This window comes from Salminus brasiliensis, chromosome 17, assembly GCF_030463535.1.
Source record: "Salminus brasiliensis chromosome 17, fSalBra1.hap2, whole genome shotgun sequence".
NCBI classification, from domain to species: domain Eukaryota; kingdom Metazoa; phylum Chordata; class Actinopteri; order Characiformes; family Bryconidae; genus Salminus; species Salminus brasiliensis.
Window position 1 is genome coordinate 11,753,184 of NC_132894.1, and position 20,946 is coordinate 11,774,129.

At 40.8% G+C, this 20,946-nt stretch overlaps 2 protein-coding genes across 2 annotated transcripts in view; one reads left to right on the plus strand and one right to left on the minus strand.

Annotated features, from left to right (window-relative positions):
* Nucleotides 1-536: 536 nt before the first annotated feature.
* Nucleotides 537-13,152, minus strand: diras1a (DIRAS family, GTP-binding RAS-like 1a). Its single transcript, XM_072660952.1, has 2 exons — nt 12,936-13,152; nt 537-3,638 (listed from the first exon to the last, which is right to left on the minus strand). Exon 2 carries the CDS (start codon nt 3,579-3,581, stop codon nt 2,994-2,996), a length of 588 nt encoding a protein of 195 aa, XP_072517053.1. The 5' UTR covers nt 3,582-3,638; nt 12,936-13,152; the 3' UTR covers nt 537-2,993.
* Nucleotides 13,153-17,459: 4,307 nt separating this feature from the next.
* Nucleotides 17,460-20,946, plus strand: part of apc2 (APC regulator of WNT signaling pathway 2) — a 35,328-nt gene continuing 31,841 nt past the window's right edge. The window contains exon 1 of the mRNA XM_072661023.1: nt 17,460-17,554. The gene's annotated coding sequence lies outside the window, so the exon portion shown is untranslated. The remainder of the gene's footprint in view (nt 17,555-20,946) is intronic.

Consider the following 20,946-nt stretch of genomic DNA (forward strand, 5'->3'; position numbering starts at 1 on the left):
GTTCCACAGACATGGCATAGCACTAGGATTATTATTTTACATTAGAATTTGGGGTCTCACTTGGCGGGTACACTTTAGCCCCCTATATTATCCATAGAGGCCCTAATTGGTAATAGACTGTCTGGTGAAACTCAGGCAATTCGCAACAGTGTTGGGGCTAGAATTAAGACCAGAGTTAGGTTTAGGTTTTAGGTTGAGATTAAGGTTGCTGGGGTTAGGGTAAGGGGGAATTAAAGTGGATTTAATAGATAGTCCGTTAAATGCAAGTAAAATTACACTAGAAAGCACCTACGGAGGACTTTACGGAGGACACTTTACAAGTGTTACCAAATGTAGTGCACATTTGGTAAACTGAATTCTAGTAAATTTGAAAATATTCAAATTTAATTTCATACAAAAGTCCAAGTATATCCTTTTATAATGGGGCAGGTGATCAATTTCCATCCAAAATGTCTCTACACCAGAAAAACAGAACTACTCTTGAAGAAACTGTCTTGGTAAACGTAGCCACTCATGTATGTAGAAACACATAAAAATGCGAACCAATTTTTTTAATGTGTTTTCACTTTGCATATCACGAAACATAATGACATCAAGAGAGTCATGCAAATGTTTACAGCTGATTCTACTATATATATATATATATATATATATATATATATATATATCTTATTGCCTCTAAACGGATGCAAAGTTGAGTTAATAGTTACGCATACTTGTGTAACAAGGCTTTACCTGCTAGTATATAAATCACTGTCCATGTTGCCATCTCCATTTCAAAACCACACAACAAGGCAAATAGTCAAACATTTGTTTTACACCATATGTTTGTGCTTCTTTATTATTTTCTTTTTTCCCTCTGGTCCTTCACATAATATTATTAGATAAACACTGTACCTGCTTTAAAATTGTAAACGCAGAGTGTCCGACAAAAACTTTTTTTTTTATGTTTCGTAAAGGTTCATTTTCAATGTTCTGAATGTGCTCAAGATTCTAAAAGTGCTTTTATATAATGTATTGCTAAAGCAATGGCATTAAATAGTCGGAGATATACACATGGGATAAAGAAAAAACATGAACTGTACAGGGGATCCAATACAAATGATAGTAATACACATTTAGATTTCACGCACAAGTTAAATGTTATCCGTTAGATGATTAATGCATATTTTCAGGTTTTTGTGTGCCACCAACATCGGGAAGGCAAAGGGGGAAAGAAACGAAAATGACAGACATTTAAAACTGCTTCGCTGTGCTTTGTTTAGGTAAAGCTCTGTACTTGGTGACGAATCTAAATCACAATGAGTAGGAAGGTAGTTGTACATTGTCAAATATGCATCGTTCACGATTCGCTCAGTGTTTCGTTGAACCAGTTCGTTGGTATTGGCAAGCCAGCCAACAAAGAGAAGTCTGTGGTCCCAAATCCTCGCGTTTCGAGAGCGCTGTTGTGCTGTTATCACGTCTAAATTGGAAGAGCAGGATAATGCTTGTCGCCTCTTGGTCTTGTCTGCCTACTGAGAATACATTGAAGTGCATAACCAGTTCAAGATGTTTTCTTGTCCAGGTTATCAATGAAATCCTTTCTGAGACACAGCCCTATAAATGACCACAATGATGACAGATTTTTTTTTTTTTAAGCTTTTCTTACAGACAAACAAACCTTTGTTGAGGAAAGCTGTGCATGAGCAGGTGGCATGAGGCAGGGGAGAATAACAGGTTAATACTCAAGATGTCTATGTCAACTCAATAAAATAGTAGAAGGGGAGGTGGCTTGGAGTTTAGAGGCTTCCCCAAGAGATTTCGGCACGCATTCCAGGAGCCAAATAAAAGAGATAAAGAGAAAAGAGTCTGGTTGGTTGACTGTGCACCGAAGAATACCTGATTCAGATCCAAAGGAGTAGGGTAATAGATGTGATGAGGGACTTTTTTGTACATTTGCCATCAGTCACATCGTTGCTGATGCCATTCTCCTACGCCTGGGGTGTCAAACTCCACTTCTGGAGGGTTGTAGCACTACAGAGATTAGTATTTCATATCGCACTTGATGAAAAACAGCTTATCAACTCAACTCTTCAGCTAATTACGATGGCCTTCTTGAGCTGAATTTGTGTGTTTCTCGGAATTTATACCAATGAGTGCAGCTGACCCGTGGGTCCAATCTGCACAACTTCCAACTCCACAAGTGGTTTAGGTGGGAATTTGAGCTCTTTTCTAGGAATATGGATTTTCTCATTTCTAAAACTGAGTTTTAACACTGTTTGTGTCACCCTGCTGAAAACAACTAGGACTACTAGGATTAAACCTCTTGCTTTGGCTCCTCGATGGGAATTGGCTTAATGGTTACAAGGCCACTTTAGATCCCATTAGAAAATTACCTAGAATCAGTGACAGATTACCTGTTTAAACTAGTAGGATCCTTTTCATGGTGACATTAACTTGTCAAAATGCTATTACTAATCATTAGACCACCATAAACCAGGAGAAACCTTTAATGGTTTAACTTTTTTTCAGCAGGGAAGCAAAATGCCAGTGTAATAGTTGTTCAGGTCCAACAAGACCATGACATAGGATTAATGTTATATATAATTCAAAACACCCTTTAGAAATCATTTGAATTACACAGTAAAAAATATACAACTCAGGCTGTATAAAAAACCTTGGACAGAACGGGCTGTTTTCTGACAGATTTAAGAGCTACTTGAGGTGGTGTGGATTGAACATTAATTAAAATAGAGTATCTGCATCTGCACTTTTTAAAATAAAGGTGTTAAAAATGGCTCTTGAATCAATGCCGTAGAAGAACCGCTTTAATAGACTAAAGAACCATTTTTTGTTCAGTAACACAGACGAATAAAAACAGTGTAATTTCACTGTCAAAGCAAAAAAAAAAAACACACACACACTAATCTCTGCAGTGCCTTGGTCTTCCGGGAGCTGAGATTGACACCCCTGTCCAATGCCTGTTCTTTAGCGTTGCTTGATCCTTTCAGCCTCTACATCACGCTGCACTTGGCCTTCAGCTTATCAGCCCTCCGTTGCTTGCTGGAACGCATGTTGAGGCTCATGTCGCGCTTCTTGTCTAGGTTGAGCAGCTCCTGGAAGAGCTCGGTTACGTTGTGGTTAGTTTTGGCCGAGGTTTCCATGAAGGCACACTTCCAGTTGTTGGCCTGGGCTTCGCCTTCTTTGGTCTCCACCTCCCGCTGGGTCTCATCACTCTTGTTGCCCACCAGCATGATGGGGATGCCCTCCACGTTGCCCTTGATGGCCAGCACCTGCTGGTAGATGGGCTTGAGCTCCTCCAGCGACTGCCGGCTGGTGATGGAGTAGACCAGGATGAAAGCGTGGCCCTTGGAGATGGACAGGCGCTGCATGGCCGGGAACTGGTGGCTGCCCGTGGTGTCGGTTATCTCTAGTGTGCACACGCTCTTGTCGCAGCTGATTACCTGCCGGTAGGTGTCCTCCACAGTGGGGATGTAGGTGTCCCTGAAGGTGCCCTTCACGAAGCGCAGGACCAGGGAGCTCTTGCCCACGCCTCCAGCCCCAAACACCACCACACGGTAGTCATTGCTCTGCTCCGGCATGCTGGAACGGTTCACTCAGGGGCACGGCAGTGCTAACACTCAGTGATTCCCTGAGATCTAGAAAACAAGAGGGAAATGATTATATGGTTGGTAATTATCGTAATAGCATAAGCGCATTATAAGTCTTACATGCGTCTTAGCTTAAAAAAGGTGCCAAATAGGGTTCTTTGGAGCAATGCCATAGTAGAAACACTTTTAGTTCCTTAAATAGGAAAGCTTTAAATGGATGGCTCTTCCAATAACCTGTATCAACTGCTTTTCAACCGTCAACTCCTTTTTTTTTACCCAATTTTCTCCCCAAGTTAGCTGAGCCAATTGACCCTCCCCATCTCTAGGACTGCCTATCACTTCCAATGCTGTAGACCCTAGGAGGGTGAGGACAAGCATGTGCCTCCTCCGATACATGTCAAGTCAGCCACCATCTCCTTTCAAACTGCTGCCAATGCTGCTGGTCAGAGAAAAGAGCTGGATCCCCAGCTCTGATACATCAGCCAAAAGACGCATGTGCCGGTCAGCATCACAATGGGAGTGATGAGTGAAGAGAGGGCCATCTACTCACCAAGAGATAGCATAGCCAATTGTGCTCTCTCAGGCTCTGGCTCCTGATGGCTAAGCAGCATGACCCAGAATTTGAAGTCGATCCAATCCCCCTGTGTTCTCTGAAATGCTGGTGCTCTATCCAATACTTTTAGGATGAGCTGGGGAGTTGAGGATAAATGTGCTTTTAAATGATCTGCAGTTCATAATTTGACCAGAACGACTTGCAGCAGCAAATGATGGTCGGACTTTTGAAAAAAATAAAATAAAATTGAGCCATTTCTTTTGCAGTAAACCCCACAATAAAACTTGTTTGTATAATAATAACAATTGTTTCTCTTCATCTACAGTGGCATCTGTCAAGAGGTGGATATATTAAGCAGTATGTGAATAGTCAGCTCTTGAAGGTGATGTGTAATAAATGAACAAGCATAAAGGATTTGGGAGGCTTTGACAAGGATCAAATTGTGATGGCTAGATGACTGGGTCAGAAGATCAAAACATCCAATCTTGTGGGGTTTTTCTGGTACACAGTTGCCAGTACCTACCAAAAGTGTTCCAAAAAAAGTACAACCTGTGAACTGGCGACAGGGTCAGTGGCACCTAAGGCTCATGGGTATGATCTCACAGTTTATAGGATTGAAAGAATCTGCTGCTAATGTTTTGGTACCACATTCCATAGGACTTCGTAGGAGGTCTTGTGTGCCCCAGATCTGCTATGGTAGCACAAGGGGGACCTCAATACTCAGTTTTAGGCAGATGGTTATAATGTTATGGCCGATCTGTGCATTACGTGGAAGGCTTCTTGTGCACAGTTAAAAATATGAATAATTAAGCCCACTGTTTCACAGCAAAAATAATATCATTGGTCAGGACTGCTGACATTGCGCCGTTAACCTCATCAAACCTCCCAAGCATTCACTGCACCTGCTTGTGTATCTGAATGTGAGAATAGGTGGTGTATTCTCTGCTCCCATCAGCACCAAGGTCAGAGTCTATTAATGACTCACTCATCTTGCTCTAAAGCAGCCATGACCATTGGTTTCCCGTGGATAGCGAGATCACCTTGGTTATTTTCAGAGATGTGAATTCTGTCTGATTTTGTAATGTTTTATGATCTTATCCTGACTGCTTTACTGTAGGACTGTACGTTCACCTGATTCACCTCACGGTTACTTAGCTCCTGCTGTTGATTATCATGAACAGACAACAGCGCAATTAGCATAGCAGCTCACTCAGTTCTTAAGAGCCGACGAGGCAAAGTAGGTCACTCATTGACTCCAGCTAAGATAGGTGCAGAACCGTGACGCTGAAGAGCAGGGTCTAATCGATGCTAACAGATGCCACTGAAATAGCAATGCGCTTCAGAAACAGAAATTTACAAAGCAAATCACAAAGATACAGAACACTGAAATATCTTTTGTGGGCATGTCTGGCTTCATCACACATGGTGTAGATTTATGACTCATTATATGTCCAAAAAAATATGTCGGAGTCAAATTAGAGTAAATGACTAAACTGCAAGAAAGGGGTAGACATATACATTGGCCACCTAGGCCACCAAGCCAATCCCAACAAACCTTTAGCTACTGAATCACTAAATCATTCACATCACATCCAAGACCGCTGCTGACTGAACCGTTCATTATGGTTGAAAATGAACTCAGACTCCAGATTTCTGTATTAGGGGCACTGTATTAGACCATTCCATCTATAGTATTTTCATACTCATCTTCTTATCTGCTGTTCCCCAGACAGGGTCACAGTGGGTCCAGGGCCTACCCGGAATCATGGGGTGCGAGGCAGGAATACCCCTAGGACAGGGAACCAGTCAATCGCTCAGACGTCTTGCCCATGCCGATTAGTGGAAGATAAGAATTCAACTTCATTTTAGGAGAAGGACCACACCATTACCCCCTCCTTCTCCAGGTCTTTATCCCCTTTATATACCCACACCTCACAGTCTATCCCCATGCGAATGAGTGTACGTCCTCTTCAGACCACCACTCTAACAGAGCAGGCAGGCTTCACACACAGACCACAGAAAAGCCGACCCAGAGTCCATCCTCCTGTTTCACCTCAGGGTATGGTCCGCACTAGCAAATTTCAATTGGTAAAAAGTTCTGTTAATACTTACCTCACTTTTCCTCTTAAAAACACACTACCAACATGTGTAGTCATGTGACTCCACCCCGTCCAGTGTGCGACATAGACACAGAGCCAACTAAGCAACTCCAGCAGCTTATATAATCATTCATAAATCATAATCATAAAAATGTTCAATTAATATTGATACTGATTTGAGGTCATATTGCCCAGCACTGCAATCCAGACCATATCGTTTTGGGGTTTTTTTTGCAGTGACTCTGTTGGATGTTTTTCCAAACACTACATTTGTACATATTTTCAGCACTCATATACATTTTTAACCATGAAAAAGCAAGATCACACTGGTTATTCCAGAGCCGTGAATTCTGTCTGATTTTTTTAATGATCTTATCCTGACTCCTTTACTTTAGGGCTGTGTGTTCGCCTGATTCACCTCACGCTTACTTAGCTCCTGCTTTTGAATGGCATAGCAGCTCACTCTGGCTTTTTGTTACAAGAATTTACAACAGAATTCTACAAAGTAATTTAAGTTAAATAAAAGTATATAAGTATAGATGTAAAATAAGTAACTGGCTAGCTACTAAAATAGGGAGTTGGACTATCTTCGCTGTTGATTTTGTAATGTAATGTATCTGTATTACAGTGTGGTACAGTACTGCTGTATTACCAATACAGTAAAATAGCCGGTTAGAAAAAACATAGCTAGTCACTGTTCTCAGACAATTTTAATTGCTATCTACCTATCTGTTATTTTTTGGTAAACGATAAATCTACCTAATCTACCTAAATAGATAACAGGAGACAGGCATCTGTTAGCTGTTTCCCTCCAAGCGACCCTGAACCAGCGGCAGTTTAAAAAAAGGCAGTGGCTGGCTTTACATGTGTCGGAGGAGACACATGCTATTCTACACCCTCCTAGTGTTGTAGTGCTGCTGGTGATAAGCAGAGTTGACATGAACAGGATTGGGTAATCGCCCTTCCAAATTAGGTAAAAAAATTGGGTAAAATTAGTAATACATGTATTTAAAAAAATTTAAATTGCTACATGTATCATAACATGTCATATCTAAACAATGCAGCTCCATTTTTATTCACCATTTGTGAAAATCAGCTGTTTTGTGAATAGAAAATAATGGCCCAACTATCACTTGGAATCAAGACAAATTACAAATCACACAGACATTACCCATTTATTCCTTTCTTCGATCACCTTTGTCCTTCAAAATACAAAGAGATTCTTTATGTTATTGTGTGATCAAACATTTCCATTCTCATATCTTTCATTAAATGCTATTAAAGGGAATCCTACTGCGTTTAAGAGTTAAGAGGGTAAGTGGATGCTTCAGAGTGGTACGCTCGGCAAAAACACTGTCAGCGATGAGGAGATGAGCCCTGTCTTTGGGGATTAACGTTTCAAATCCCAGTTGTCCCATGTGATGGTCAGAGATCCTTGAGAGCACAACTGACTGTGTTTACAGCAGACAGGGAGAAGGACGGCACGGTCCCTTTCTTCCCCATCACTAAGCAACATACCAACATAGAGCGCCATGCTCTCCGCTGAGAGCGCTGATAGTGCTGCATGACCAGCAGTAGGAAAAGACTGTGGTGGTGGACTTGATTTGCACCAGAGGAGGCCTGTGTGGGCTTGATTTTTCCAGACTGCAGTGGTAACACGCAACTAAAGAGTAAATTCCAATGTAAAGGATTAGCTCTGATAAAAGTGGGCAGGAAACATGAGTAAATGGGAATTGTGGGCAGATGGCCATATTTTATATTTTCCATGCACATATCTGCTGATTCTGGTGCCAGTGTTGACACATCAACATCTATGAAATGTAGGAACTGAATTGTTTTAGGAATGAATGTTTTAAATATATAATATTTAAATATTTTTTAATAACTTCAAAAGCTGTATAGTTCATTACCCCATGTTTCTTAAGAGATGCCATAGGAATATCTACCAAACCTGACATGCAATATATCGACAAAAGTGTTGGGACACCTGCTCAAGTTTTTGTTGTCTTTGTTGAAGTAACTGTCTCTACTGTCCAGGAAAGGCCTTCTACTAGATTTGGAATGGAGCACTGCTGTGAGGATTTGATTGCATTCAGTGACAAGGTGTTAAAGATGATCACCACCAAATCACCATTCTCAGCTCCCTGGCATTTGGTATGGTGCCAGTAGGTTCATGTTTATCTGCTTCCTGTGTCCTGTGTTCTACTGGCAGTACTTATCTACAGGGACAAGCTGTGTATGTGCATTTGCCCTTTTGTGTCAGCAATGGGTGCAACCTGGTCAAAAGAGATCAACCCGTGGGTTAGAGGGGGTATAAAGCCCCTCAGCATTGAGCTGTAAAGAAGTGGAAGTGTTCTCTGGAATGATGGTGCTCCATCCAATACTTCTGGGATCAGTTGGGGATTTGGGGATGAGGTGGGGTGGTGATCACTGCTGATGAATGCAATCAGATCCTCACAGCAATGCTCCAAAAAGTTGCAGAAAGTCTTCCCTGGATGGTAGAGACAGTTACTCCAACAAAAGCAGGAGAAACTCTTTTTTTTAATGACCTTGATTTAGGAACTGACAATTAATGAGCAGGTGTCTCAATACATTTGTCCAAATTGTGTACAATGTCCAGCACTAGCTCTTCCAAGAGCCTTGGCATTGAGTAAAGGCTATGGATTCTCACCGGGGAACCAAGAAGAACATGCATGACATACAACGTATATTGTGTTCTTTGCTGCTTCTAGTGCATACAGGGAAGCATGAGGGGAGACAGAGAAAGGGGGGAAGCTGCAGTACTGGAGCTCTAGAGAAGAAAGATGGCTGCTGCGGCCGTCACATGAATGCCTATATCATTCAACATTACCAAAAAGCTCTGAAGTCGACCTACAAACAAATCAGCCAGCATATTATACCCATTGGACAACAGCCCTTGCGAGTAGAGTAAGTACTCTATTCCTGTGTATAGTCGTGATGACAGAGTCATTGATCCTGAACAGTTAATAATGCGCCAGCACGTGGGCCGCTATGCCGAAGCATACGTTCAGGGACTCTTTCTTTGTCTGCATCCCTGGGATGTCTCTGTTGTGCTTCTTTTTTGGAACTCTGGGAGTTCTCCAGTTACTGTGGAAACAGGTCCTTAGGGCAGGCAACGATAGAGAGGGAAAGAGAGAGAGAGAAAGGGAGAGTGAGGAAGGGACAGAAGAAGACGTGAGCTGGGATACTGAAGAAGCTTTAAAAGAGAGCTAGAGTAAAAAAACAGACAGGTAACAGAGCCACAAACGCGTCATCCCTGCCTGTCATTTCAGTTACCTTGGTAACCAAGGTACCAAGAATGGTTGTAAAGTCAATTAAGGCCAATTCCTATTACTATGATGTGCTTTCATTTTTCTTGTTGTTGTCTACTTTATTACAAATATTTAGATGTTAAAACCCCTGTGGTTCGTAAGACGCTCTACCACTCCGCTTCAAAGTAACGCACCCCCAAAAAGACCACCCTACATTTTTTAGTTTTTCTTTTAATTGATTGTGAAAACTAGGCTTTTAACAATACATACATCTACTACTGAATAATGTCCTTATTGTTCCCTCATGACATCTATGTGGCTTTACACCAACCAGCCCTAACATTAACACCACTGCCAGGTGAAGTGAAAAACACTGCTTATCTTAATCTACAGGCATCTGTCAAGATGGGAATATGTTGCAGCAAGTGATGTGTTAAAAGCTTGAAACGTACAAGTATAAGAATCTGAAACGCTGACAAGGGTCAAGTTGTAATGGCTAGAGCATCTCCAAAACATCAGGCAGGTCTTGTGGGCACCTAAGGTTCACTGCTGCAATCTACTAAGCTCACAACCTATAGGATCTGCTGTGTCTTGGTGTCAGAAACCACAGGTTGCCTTCAGAGGTCTTGTGAAGTCCATCCAGGCTGGCACAACGGGGACCTACTCAATAATAGGCCGGTGGTGCTAATATTGTAGCTGATCAGTGTATGTACAAAATAAATATGACTATAATTCAGATAACCTGACATAAGGAAACTGTTTAGTATTTAAATGTATGCTCAACAACTTTCTACTACAGGCAGCTTAGCTGGTACATCCAGAAGGTGACGAGGTGGGTGCCGTGACAGAAGTTCAAAAACTTTCTTCAGAACATCTCAATTAACCTTGTTTTTGTCCGTTCGCAAAAGAAATGTGCAATTTCCGTACAGATGCACTTGCCATATTTGTGAAGGACAGTTTTAGATTCTGACTAAGATCTGACTCAGCTGAATTAATGTGCACATGGCATTACAACTGGACCGTCAAGATGGTCCTGCCGTGCTTCCAAAAACATAACTGAAGCTTCATGCTTCCACATCCCCTATGGAGACGCAATGTACTCCGTTTTGATCCTTATTTTAGGCCCAATTAGTGAGGCAACTGGACTTGGTGTCTGAAGTGTGATTGGCTGGTCTTGCTATGAGGCTAACAGAAGTCTACATCACCTAAAAATGATGTGTCAGTTATATGTGTTTGCTGTCATCTCTTATCTGCATTATAGCACATTAGGACCTTCTCAATTCTAAATGATCCCCCCACCCCCAACTCATTCTGAACACCTCCTCATGTCCCTGGCTTTGCGTCATTCACACACGCAGACTGTAAATGATAATTTACCAATGCGCCCACGTTCTTTCTTGACAAGTGATCCCAGTAAAACAGGACCGCTTTGCTGACGGGACTCGGCACTAGACGTCACTGTTTCCCAATAACGTATCAGTTTCTGTTCACCCCAAACCCTCCCAGTAATTTCCCATGCATTTTACCTTGTGGCGGTAAATTGTGTGGTCTGCTTCACTGGGATTTTGCCCTGAGCTAGAATGGTCGACAGCGCCTTCACGTCTTAATCATGTACAAAAAAATTTTCACCTGTGAAAGCAGAAAACTCTAAAACTCTAAAAAACAGAAGCCTCTCAAAACTGCTATACTGTGGCACAGCATCTTCTCTCAGTCCTAGATACTCTCCCATGGAGTTTTACAGAACCGTTCCCCTTTGTGGACTGTAATGTAGACGTCACTGGATTTCTGGTTAATGTAACGGCTTCTGTTTACACATGAACCCTCTCAGGTTTCCCAGGTATTGTACTGGGACTCCTGCAGGTAAACTGCAGGGCTGACTTTACCCTCTTAATTGCTCTTCAAACAGATCTACATAGCCACTTTTCCTAAAGGGGACCACGCCCTATACAGAACTGGGATGGGGAGGAGAACTCTCAGAGTATTTGGGCTAGAATTCTGGCCAGCTTTGAAGTTTGTGCCTGACACCAGAGACCCGTCGCTCATAGGTGGAGTAATGTTCCAGTAATTGTTTGCCACAGAAAATAGGGGTGCGAGTGGAGAAATTACAGGGCCTGGGAATAGCGGAGGAGTTTAGTGAAATTACTGATTTTGATTCTGGCAAATTCCACTGTAACAGTCTATGTGTGAAAGCAGCTGTAGATTTCCATGTGTGTCATATGTGCCAGCTATGTCATTGGTTCCCAATCTTGGTCCTGGAGGACACCCTGCCCTGCACATTGTAGTGTTTCCTGGTCTATTACACTAAATTGACTCAGAAAGGCCTTGTTCATTAGCTGGATCCGGTGTGTTGGGAGCAGGGTAACCACTAAAATGGGCAAGGGTTCTAAAAAGGGACCAGGGTCGAGGATTCCTGAGCTACATTATAGCATTTCTTTTTGTACTATGAACTCGTGCATATGACAAATTCTTAAATCCTGAATCCAATGCAAAGCTCCTTAGCCATCAAACATGTCTTTGGAAAAGGTGACAGATGAGCGATTGTGACTTTTCAGTGAACCTTTCCTTTAATATTAACATACTTCATACATTAATATTTCATATATATGAAGTAGATGTTCCACATCAATGGAAACCAACATAGTAGAGGTCTATTAAGCATGCGGAGAGCTGGAACTATTGGCAGCTAATAATCAAAATCAGTAGGTTTTAGATGCACAATGGTGTGGTAATGGCAAAACAGCACCTTAGTGGTTTTGAAATCCCTGGAATTCACCCTCCCCCCAAACACATGGGCAACACTGGCCATGATCATTACACAAGAACGGTAGGATTCAGCGCTTCTGTCAGTGATGATGATTCATAAGATCCTATAGGCCGTGCCATTTCAGCAAATCGCTGGCCATCGAAGGCCACACGATCCAAAACGAGAAGGCGAGAAGCTCTCAGTGTACTTCACATTCACAGCCACGCTCAAAAATGGTGCATGCTAAGCTATAACAGTGGCTTAACGATTTCACATCCTCAGTGCAGCATCAATGGTCATGTGTTGTGATGGGGGAGAGCACGGTCCTGATTTCTTTTTCTTTTTTGAGGTGGAGGAGGAGGAGGGGGCAGTAAAAGGAAGGCCATTGTCGCCAAAAGAGCAAAAACGCCCGTCGTTAGCAATGCATGCCCAAAAATAACATCACTCTCCAGCAGCGTTGTCTTTTGCATGCCTGTGCGTTTCGTCCTTTTTTCATACCGAGACGTGACTAAACGCCACGGTCCATCACACGGAATCACACTCAAGGACGCCCGAGAAAGACAGTGGACGCCGACTGCGACACATGCAAGCGAGTCTAATTGAGGAAAAAAGGGGGAGAAATCACACACGGGCTATGAGACAAAATGACGAGCGGTCATGATGATGTGCCGTCCTTACCTGGTGACTGTGCTGCAATGTCCCGAAGACGTCAGTGATAAATCATAGGAAGCGAGAGGAAGGCGAAGGCTCGAGGAATAGCTTATGTTCTAGGCCATACCAGTCCCGGAGCATTTTGTCTTTTGATTTGCATGGCTTAAATGGGAGGATGCCACTGACTGAACGTGCTGTTATTGCTCTCTCTTGCAACGTGTTCTGACGCACACGCACACGCGAGCTGCTTTTTTCCCCACCTGTAATCCGGCAAGTCCCGCCCCCCGGCGCTACGATAGGGTACTCGCCAAATACACAATATTATTAAATACATTACATTTTAGAAATACCATCGTTGAAAACGCAAATATTCTATTCTATCGTATTTGATGTTATTTTATAGTAATATTAGTATATTTATATGTGTCTAAACGAGAAGCAATTGATGAGTTTTCTATTGTCTCTACTTGTCCATTGAATGAACTACCGGCCAATCCTGGCGCAGGAGGGCGGGGCTTTCTGGAATACAGGTGGGAAACAAAATAGCACTGCTGACTCCCTAGCCTGCTGTGCTGGGTATGAGACGGCGGCATTGTCCATACGTGGACAATGAGCAAAGAAACACAGTATCAGCTGTGGTGTATAGTAGAATATAGTAGAATCTGTGATCGTAAGAGCCTTGATGGTTGTAGTTGATGCCATAAGAAAAAGCCTCACCAGATTATGAACATGAACATCTACACTATACTATTTGGCAATCGAATAATGCAGCGTTTCAATAACAATAATAATGATTTGAAATATATAGTAATAATAATAATAATAATAATAATAATAATAATGATAATAATAATAATTATTATTATTATTGTTTTTGTTGTTGTTGTATAGTTCCAATAATCAAGGATATAAACTACACTATAATTATCCTACGAATCTGCGCTACTACTATATTTATCAATATCTGCTTGTTTCGTTCGTAGGCTATTTTCAGTGTTTTCCACACATATCGCTAAAATGCTGAGGATCCTGAATCAGAGTTCTGCAGCTGACGATGAGTGTGATTTTCCTCTGAGTCTATTTTCCTGCACCAGCTGGACTATTTTCGGTCTGTTGGAGGCGAAATTTGACGTAAACAGCGCAGCAGGCAATGTCCACGATTCAGCAGAGACCACGAATGAGATTTTTTTGTGGCGCAGGGCATTTGATTAGAAAACCAGGCTGCTCTATTTAACTATGTCTCAGTTAATGCAGGCCACCAGCTTCCACTCATCCTGAAAACACTCTTGCCTCTTGACTGCGAGGTTTCTCAGAGCAGTGCGGCTATTCTCATTTAAATGAACTCCGTCTTGATCTGCCACGCTCGTGGATTCAAATTGAGTAAACCGAGCCTTTGTCTCCCCCCAGTGGTCTCAGAGGGGAACTACAACAGAAACATCCTTCAACCGTTATATGTCAAAGATGGGATGGTGAACGGTGAAGGTGAATTTCACTGAAAACAGAGTCATTCAGAGTGGTACTCATACTCAGTCGTGAGTCATTCAGAGTGGTACTCATACTTATACTGGGTAAAGTTTCTATTTATATATTGGATAGAGTCCAGAATGTGATGGAATATTGTGAAATCCATTTTTCCAATAATGTCAATGCATCTGACAGCAACACAACCTCAAAGCACAATAGATCCACCCCTATGCTTCACAGTTGGCAAGGTATTCTCTTCATGAAATGCAGTTTCTTTTTGCCTTTCTTAACAGCGCACAGGCAGATCTTGCTTTCAGACCATTTGCCTAGAGGAGCTCATGTTTGATAAGTGTTAACACAAGATTTAAAGTGTCAGACAAATAATAAAGCATTTCACTTAGCTGACAGTCCCAAATTAGCAATTACACTTGGTGACCTGCCTCAGGCCTGATTTGCTAGCCAAGGTCTGAAATCTTGACTAAGCATTTGCAACATGTAGGTGACACTTTATTTGGGTTGGCGCTTTTTAAATGAAATGAAATATTAGACTCTCAATTACATTTTCAACAACATATCAATGATGTAGCTGCATCTGAGCATTCAGTATATTTTCAAGAGACTACTGAACTCAGCTGCTCTTCACTTTATTTGGAGGGTCCAAGTTCAGATCTGTGAACGTTCACCTGAGGAATCGATGATCATCTCTGATTCAGACCGTCCTCCAACTTTTATAGACCTGCTGCTGACGTCAGCCTAGAACTGGATCTTGAATGGGTTAGATTGAGGTTAAGAGGCCAGGGTGATGGTAAAGATTAGATTTTGGGTTGAGTTTTGTGTTAGGACTAGGGCCAGGATGAGGATTAGGATGAGGTTTGGGGTTAAGGCTAATGTTAGGATCAGGGTCAGGGTTAGGGTTAGGTTGTGTTTAATGAAAGTGACATATTAAGTGTACTTTATCAACAATAATTCTACTTAATGTCAGCAATGCATCATCAGAACATCTGTAAGATATTTACCTCCGTGTATTCAGATGCTTCACTGCTGCTACTGTACAGATATGCTGTTGATGTTTTACTGATACTTAATAGTTTAGAAATCATATACAAAGGACCATCCAAATGGTTGTTACAATTAAACACACACACATATATATATATATATATATATATATATATATATATATATATATATATATATATATAAGTCATATATATATAAGTCTCTAGAAGAGGGTGGAAGAATAGAAATGGTAGGAAAAGCTCTCCTGGCCTGTATGCGACTTTATGCTATGTAGAACAGACGTTCGTTTGCCATACTTGTCACTCAGGTTGCACGTCACTCAGATAGCCTGTTCTCAAGTAGTTCCATACTCTTTCAGCCCAAGCTCACTTCTTCAGCTCCAGTTCTGCCCAACACAGCAAAAGTTATCTGATCTCAGTCCCCTGAAAAAAACATATACCCCGTCCTCCAAGGCCTTTTATCATTGCCATTGTGACAGAGCAAAAGAGAGTGCAGGATCATGTATGTCCTCCAGAAAATGAATGAAATTAATTGAATGATTTAGAAATAAGTTAGAAATGGAATACAAACTTGTGATGTTTCTCAATGCTAAACGATATCTTACAAACCTGACATACACTCTTAAAAATAAAGGTGCTACAAATGGTTCTTTGAGTGATACCATAGAAAAAACTCTTTTGGTTCCACAAAGAACCATTTAAATCATAGAGGTGTGAGTGTTCACAACCTTTAAAAGACCCCAAAAACTTTCTGTTGATGCAAAAGGTTCTTTATCAAATTAAAGATCACATCTCGATTATAAAATGGTTCTTTATGGAACCAGAAGTGGTTCTTCTATGGCATCTTTTTGTAAACCTTTATTTTTTGGAGGGTAGCTTGTAAAGAGACTCTTACACAGTATTGCTAATAGAGTTGATTCAGAAAGCAAAAGGAAGGAAAGTCATATATTTTTATTTATGTTCTCTTAAAGCACCCTGAATCACCTGACAAATGGCCTACAGTCATTTGCAATGATCTTCTGGTCAAATTACAGGTTTTGTCATTTTCTATGTGAGAATAATTACAAATCCACTACATAGAGCACACACATCTGCATACTGTAATGCCAATTACTGCTTTTTTGCTTTATTTAATACATTAAACAAAATGAAAACATTAAATGTACTAAGGTTCCAGTACATTTTTGCAATATGTTTAATTCAGTAAACAAATAGAAATTATAGTCTCATATTTTTCACTTAGAAAATCAATAAACTGTCATTTACACAGGGGGTGTCCCAACATTTGCATATAAATGTACATAACGAATATAATATAGCATAATATAATAAGTACACATTAATAGCTAATAGCTTAAGCTAATAATAATATGAATATATTATTATTATTAAAAATAAAATAGCTAATAGCTTAAGCTAGTAATAAGCTATTAAAAAAACAGTCAAGATGGGCACTGCTATCTTATTGAATAATGAGTTAAAATAAATTTCAAAATAAATCAAATCAAATTTATTTGTAAAGAGCATTTTACAACCGTTCTTTTACACAATCAGTAATTAGTAAAAAAGACAAAAAAATCAACAACATAAGACATGACATGACAATAGACACGAAAACCTATAATTTAACACAACTAATACTTAATATTTTTTATTGATATCGGTGTATGGGTATACGAGCCCTAGCCAGGCTATAATCATACTGGAGTCATTCCCCTGAAATGCAGGAGCTTTTCAAACCATTTGGCCCCTAAAATTAAATAAAATATTATATAAAATATGTTTTTTTTTTATTATTAATATGTGTACTAATAATATTAATATGTGAGTTAATGGTTCACACATGACACATGTAGCTAGGATTTAGCATTGTTTGCTACAATGAGAAAGAGAAAAGAGAGAGAGAGAGAGAGAGAGAGAGAGAGAGAGGAGAGAGAGAGAGAGAGAGAGAGAGAGAGAGAGAGGGAGAGAGAGAGAGAGAGAGAGAGAGAGGGAGAGAGAGAGAGAGGAGAGAGAGAGAGAGAGAGAGAGAGAGAGAGAGAGAGAGAGAGAGGTGGGCACAGTGACATCAGCGCGTGCAGCATCCCAGCCTCTTTAGTGAAGGCTAAGCTAACGCTAGGTCCGAGTCCACGCCCAGTACCAGCACTGCTGCTTCACCATGAGGTAAAACATCTTATCTGTACCTGGTTATTTTACACGGTTTATGAATGTTAATGTCATTAATGGCGGTGAATGTCTGCCTTTGTGGCGTGTGAGTGTGTTTGTGAGGGGTGTGAGAGGTCTGGTTTTTGAGCGGTGGGATCGGAGCGAGTCCTGATAGGAATATTTATGAGGATGGGAGAGCGCTGGAGATGGTGGTCTGTTGCCGTTGGTTTTCCACAGCATATATGGGGGAAAATGTAAAGCACAAAATAAATATCTGTAGCTGTGTAGGTTCAGAAATGTGTGATGTAGGTGAAGCCTTGTATGATGTATAGCACTATATCTTTTTTTCAACACTGACGTCGCAGCCACGACCAAGGTCGACGGCGAAGTCGCAGCTATCTGCTCTACCTGAGGAGCTGGTCATTATCTGCTGATGGGAATAGAAATGATGGGGTTAGGTCGGAGGGTGACCGTCATCCCTGAAGTTTTAAGAATGGCTCAATAATTGTTCAGTACGAAAACTGCACATATTTCCATCTGCACATCTTTCTCTGAGCGTTGCGTCAATATGAACCAAGAGGAGAGACGGAGCCTCCATTGCAAACAGCCACCGTCCCCATTTCAGAGTGCCAAAAAGACAAAAGATGGTGTAGAAGATGGTAGGATTTCCAGAGGTGCTACGTTGAAGAAGTCGTGTTTAAAGGCCTTTTGAAAAACGGGCTGAACCACCAGAGATCAATATAGAAGAATTCGATTCTCAAGGCAAGGGATGAAGGAATTAGGGGGTTTGAGGTGGTCAATAACAGTGATGTGACTGAATGGACTGTATGGATCTGTTTACCTCAGATAGATATTCTGCCTTTTATTTAATGCCTCAAATCCGTGTTAGCAGTTATTTAGATAATTCAGTTGTAATATATCACGTTACTGAATATTATGGTAAATCTATGAGCTAGCGATCAAATGTATGTATTTTATAACAATTGAATGCAATTATCACCCTCTAATCGAACATGCTGTCTATATTTCTTCATAATCCAGGTGCATCTAGTCCCAGTTTGTACATTTGATCAATTACATAAATGCATATTTATCAGCACCGCCATTAAATGCACACAAGATACGTCAGATATCAGACATCAGCATCAGCCCACAATTCTGATAACGGTACATCTGCTGTAAATCCCTCTACAGAGTGTTTGTTTTGTATTTGGTAGGAGAAAGAACTGACACAGGGTGTAACACTGCTGTGCGTCACTGTAAGGTCCTAATGAAACCTTCCTTAACACGACCCCCTCTTGGCTACAATGCATGTCTATCATGCACATGGTGTTTCATGCAATGCAATGTTCAGTAGAGCACCATATTTGCTCATTGTATACAACAGGACCACTTCGCTTGTATTCGTTTGAATGCTGAAAAAAAAAAACAGTTGTTTTAGGGCTTCTCACCATTTGAATCAACAGTCTTTCTGTTTCTGCATGTCATCGCACCTTAAATCATGCTGCCAAAAAGCAGAGGTCAGTGCCATGGGGGAGAACAACAGGGTGAGTCAAGCACAGACTCCTTGGAAAAAGGCTAGACACAAAATGACCCCTTATGTAATGTTACGTAACTCATTTGGATATTATAATATGTCCAAATGTGATATATTAGTTAAAATAACTATAATATTGAATAATTATTATAAAATCACATTTTATGTGTCTTATTGCCTAACAAAGAGACTAAGCTTTTATACTACCCTCTTAAAAATAAATGTGCTACATAGGGTTCTTTGAGCTATACCATAGTGGAACCCCTTTTGTTTCCCTAAAGAACCATATTAATAATGGGATGTATGATCATAAGGACAATTTTAAAGGTTTAAAGAACCTTTAGTTCACCCACTCACACAAAAGGCTTCTTCATGGACCAAAATAGTTTCTTCTGTGGAATTGCACAAAGAACCCTTTCTAGCACCTTTATATTTATGTGTATCAAGGGTCCAGGTATGCAGGACTCTTGTTAAAAACCCTTTAGGCATGTCTGTTGTGATAGACCTTCAGTCACGATGTGACTTTAAGGTAAAATTGATACTGCAGTTGTTGTTTTCTGTGCAGTGTTTAGACTGCATTGGTGAGGTGAACCTCTGTTGCAGTGTGGTCCAAGATTGGATCATGTAAATGCATTACATACATCCAACCCCACCTCCCCCTTCAGAAACATTCATCCAGAAGCTGTGTGCTTGCTCACGATGCTCAGAGGAAGCGGAATCATATCAGAATACAGTCATCAGAAAATTGCATTAAAAAGAATAAGAGAATCGGACAGGTGATTAGATTTGATTGATATTTAATGATGTATTTACTAAAGAGTGAAGTTTAGAGGATGCTTAATACTGCAGTTATGACCCTACAGAAATAAATGTAAGATTTCTCTATTTAGGCTGTTTCTATTCATGTGATCCACACAGATGTAGTGGCAGCTTCCACATTTGATATTGGTTTGTGGATTGACATTGGGAACAAATATCAAATATCATGTGACAAATATCAGATATTGTCATTGGCCGAAAATTAGGAATGAGTACAGAGGAATCAAATATTTGTAAGACGCATATTTGCGTACCAAAGGCTTCGGCTGTTTCAGTATCGCAAAGACCAGTATTGCAACACCAAGTATAAAGGAGCGCAAATTATGTATCTTGTGGACTTACCTGTGCCCAGTTCAACAACAGCACCAGCAAAATGAGGCCATGTGAAGTCTGCCGGTTAGCATTAGATTTTTATGGTGTTCTGTGAACTGACTTACAATTCCAGGCTGGGAATTTGAAGCCTTAAAACCCATCAGAAAGACTCACCTGTACTCTGGGCCTTTTTTTTCTAGTTGCTTTCAAATCAATAAACTTACATAATTGGATTGCATGGTTGGACAACTGCCCAGCACATCTAAACTGTTCCTGCATTTGATCAGTTGATGAATCAAAAGAGAATATGTTGTGAATATGAGTAATTGTAGCGTTGAGACATTGGCTCATTGTATGTGGGGGTAATTTTACCTGTATATTTAACTAATAGCATGTTTCATTGACTTACCGTACATTGATGCAGAGGTTGTGGTGTTTTGATGTTGCTGAGTTTGCCCTAATCTCTACCACTTTGGTTGTTGGGTCACTGGGTCACATTTCTCGATTTCAGGAGTAATCGGATTTGCTTGTACTTTACTGCAGACAAATAGTCTGAGAAAAAGAGAGAAATGGTGCCTTGCACTGACAATCTGCATTTCAGTTCAGTTCTGTCAGTAATTTGAATGAAAGGAACTCGCTTCTTGAATGTTTTTCATATTTATACTGATACACTACTACTTGTGACCTGAGCAGCTATGACCTGGGAATCTGATTTGAATCCTGCCCTTCCAGTGTCAGGACA

Excerpts from the sequence above, each read along its gene's own strand:
- diras1a (XM_072660952.1), bottom strand. The coding sequence starts at position 3,581 with ATGCCGGAGCAGAGCAATGACTACCGTGTGGTGGTGTTTGGGGCTGGA.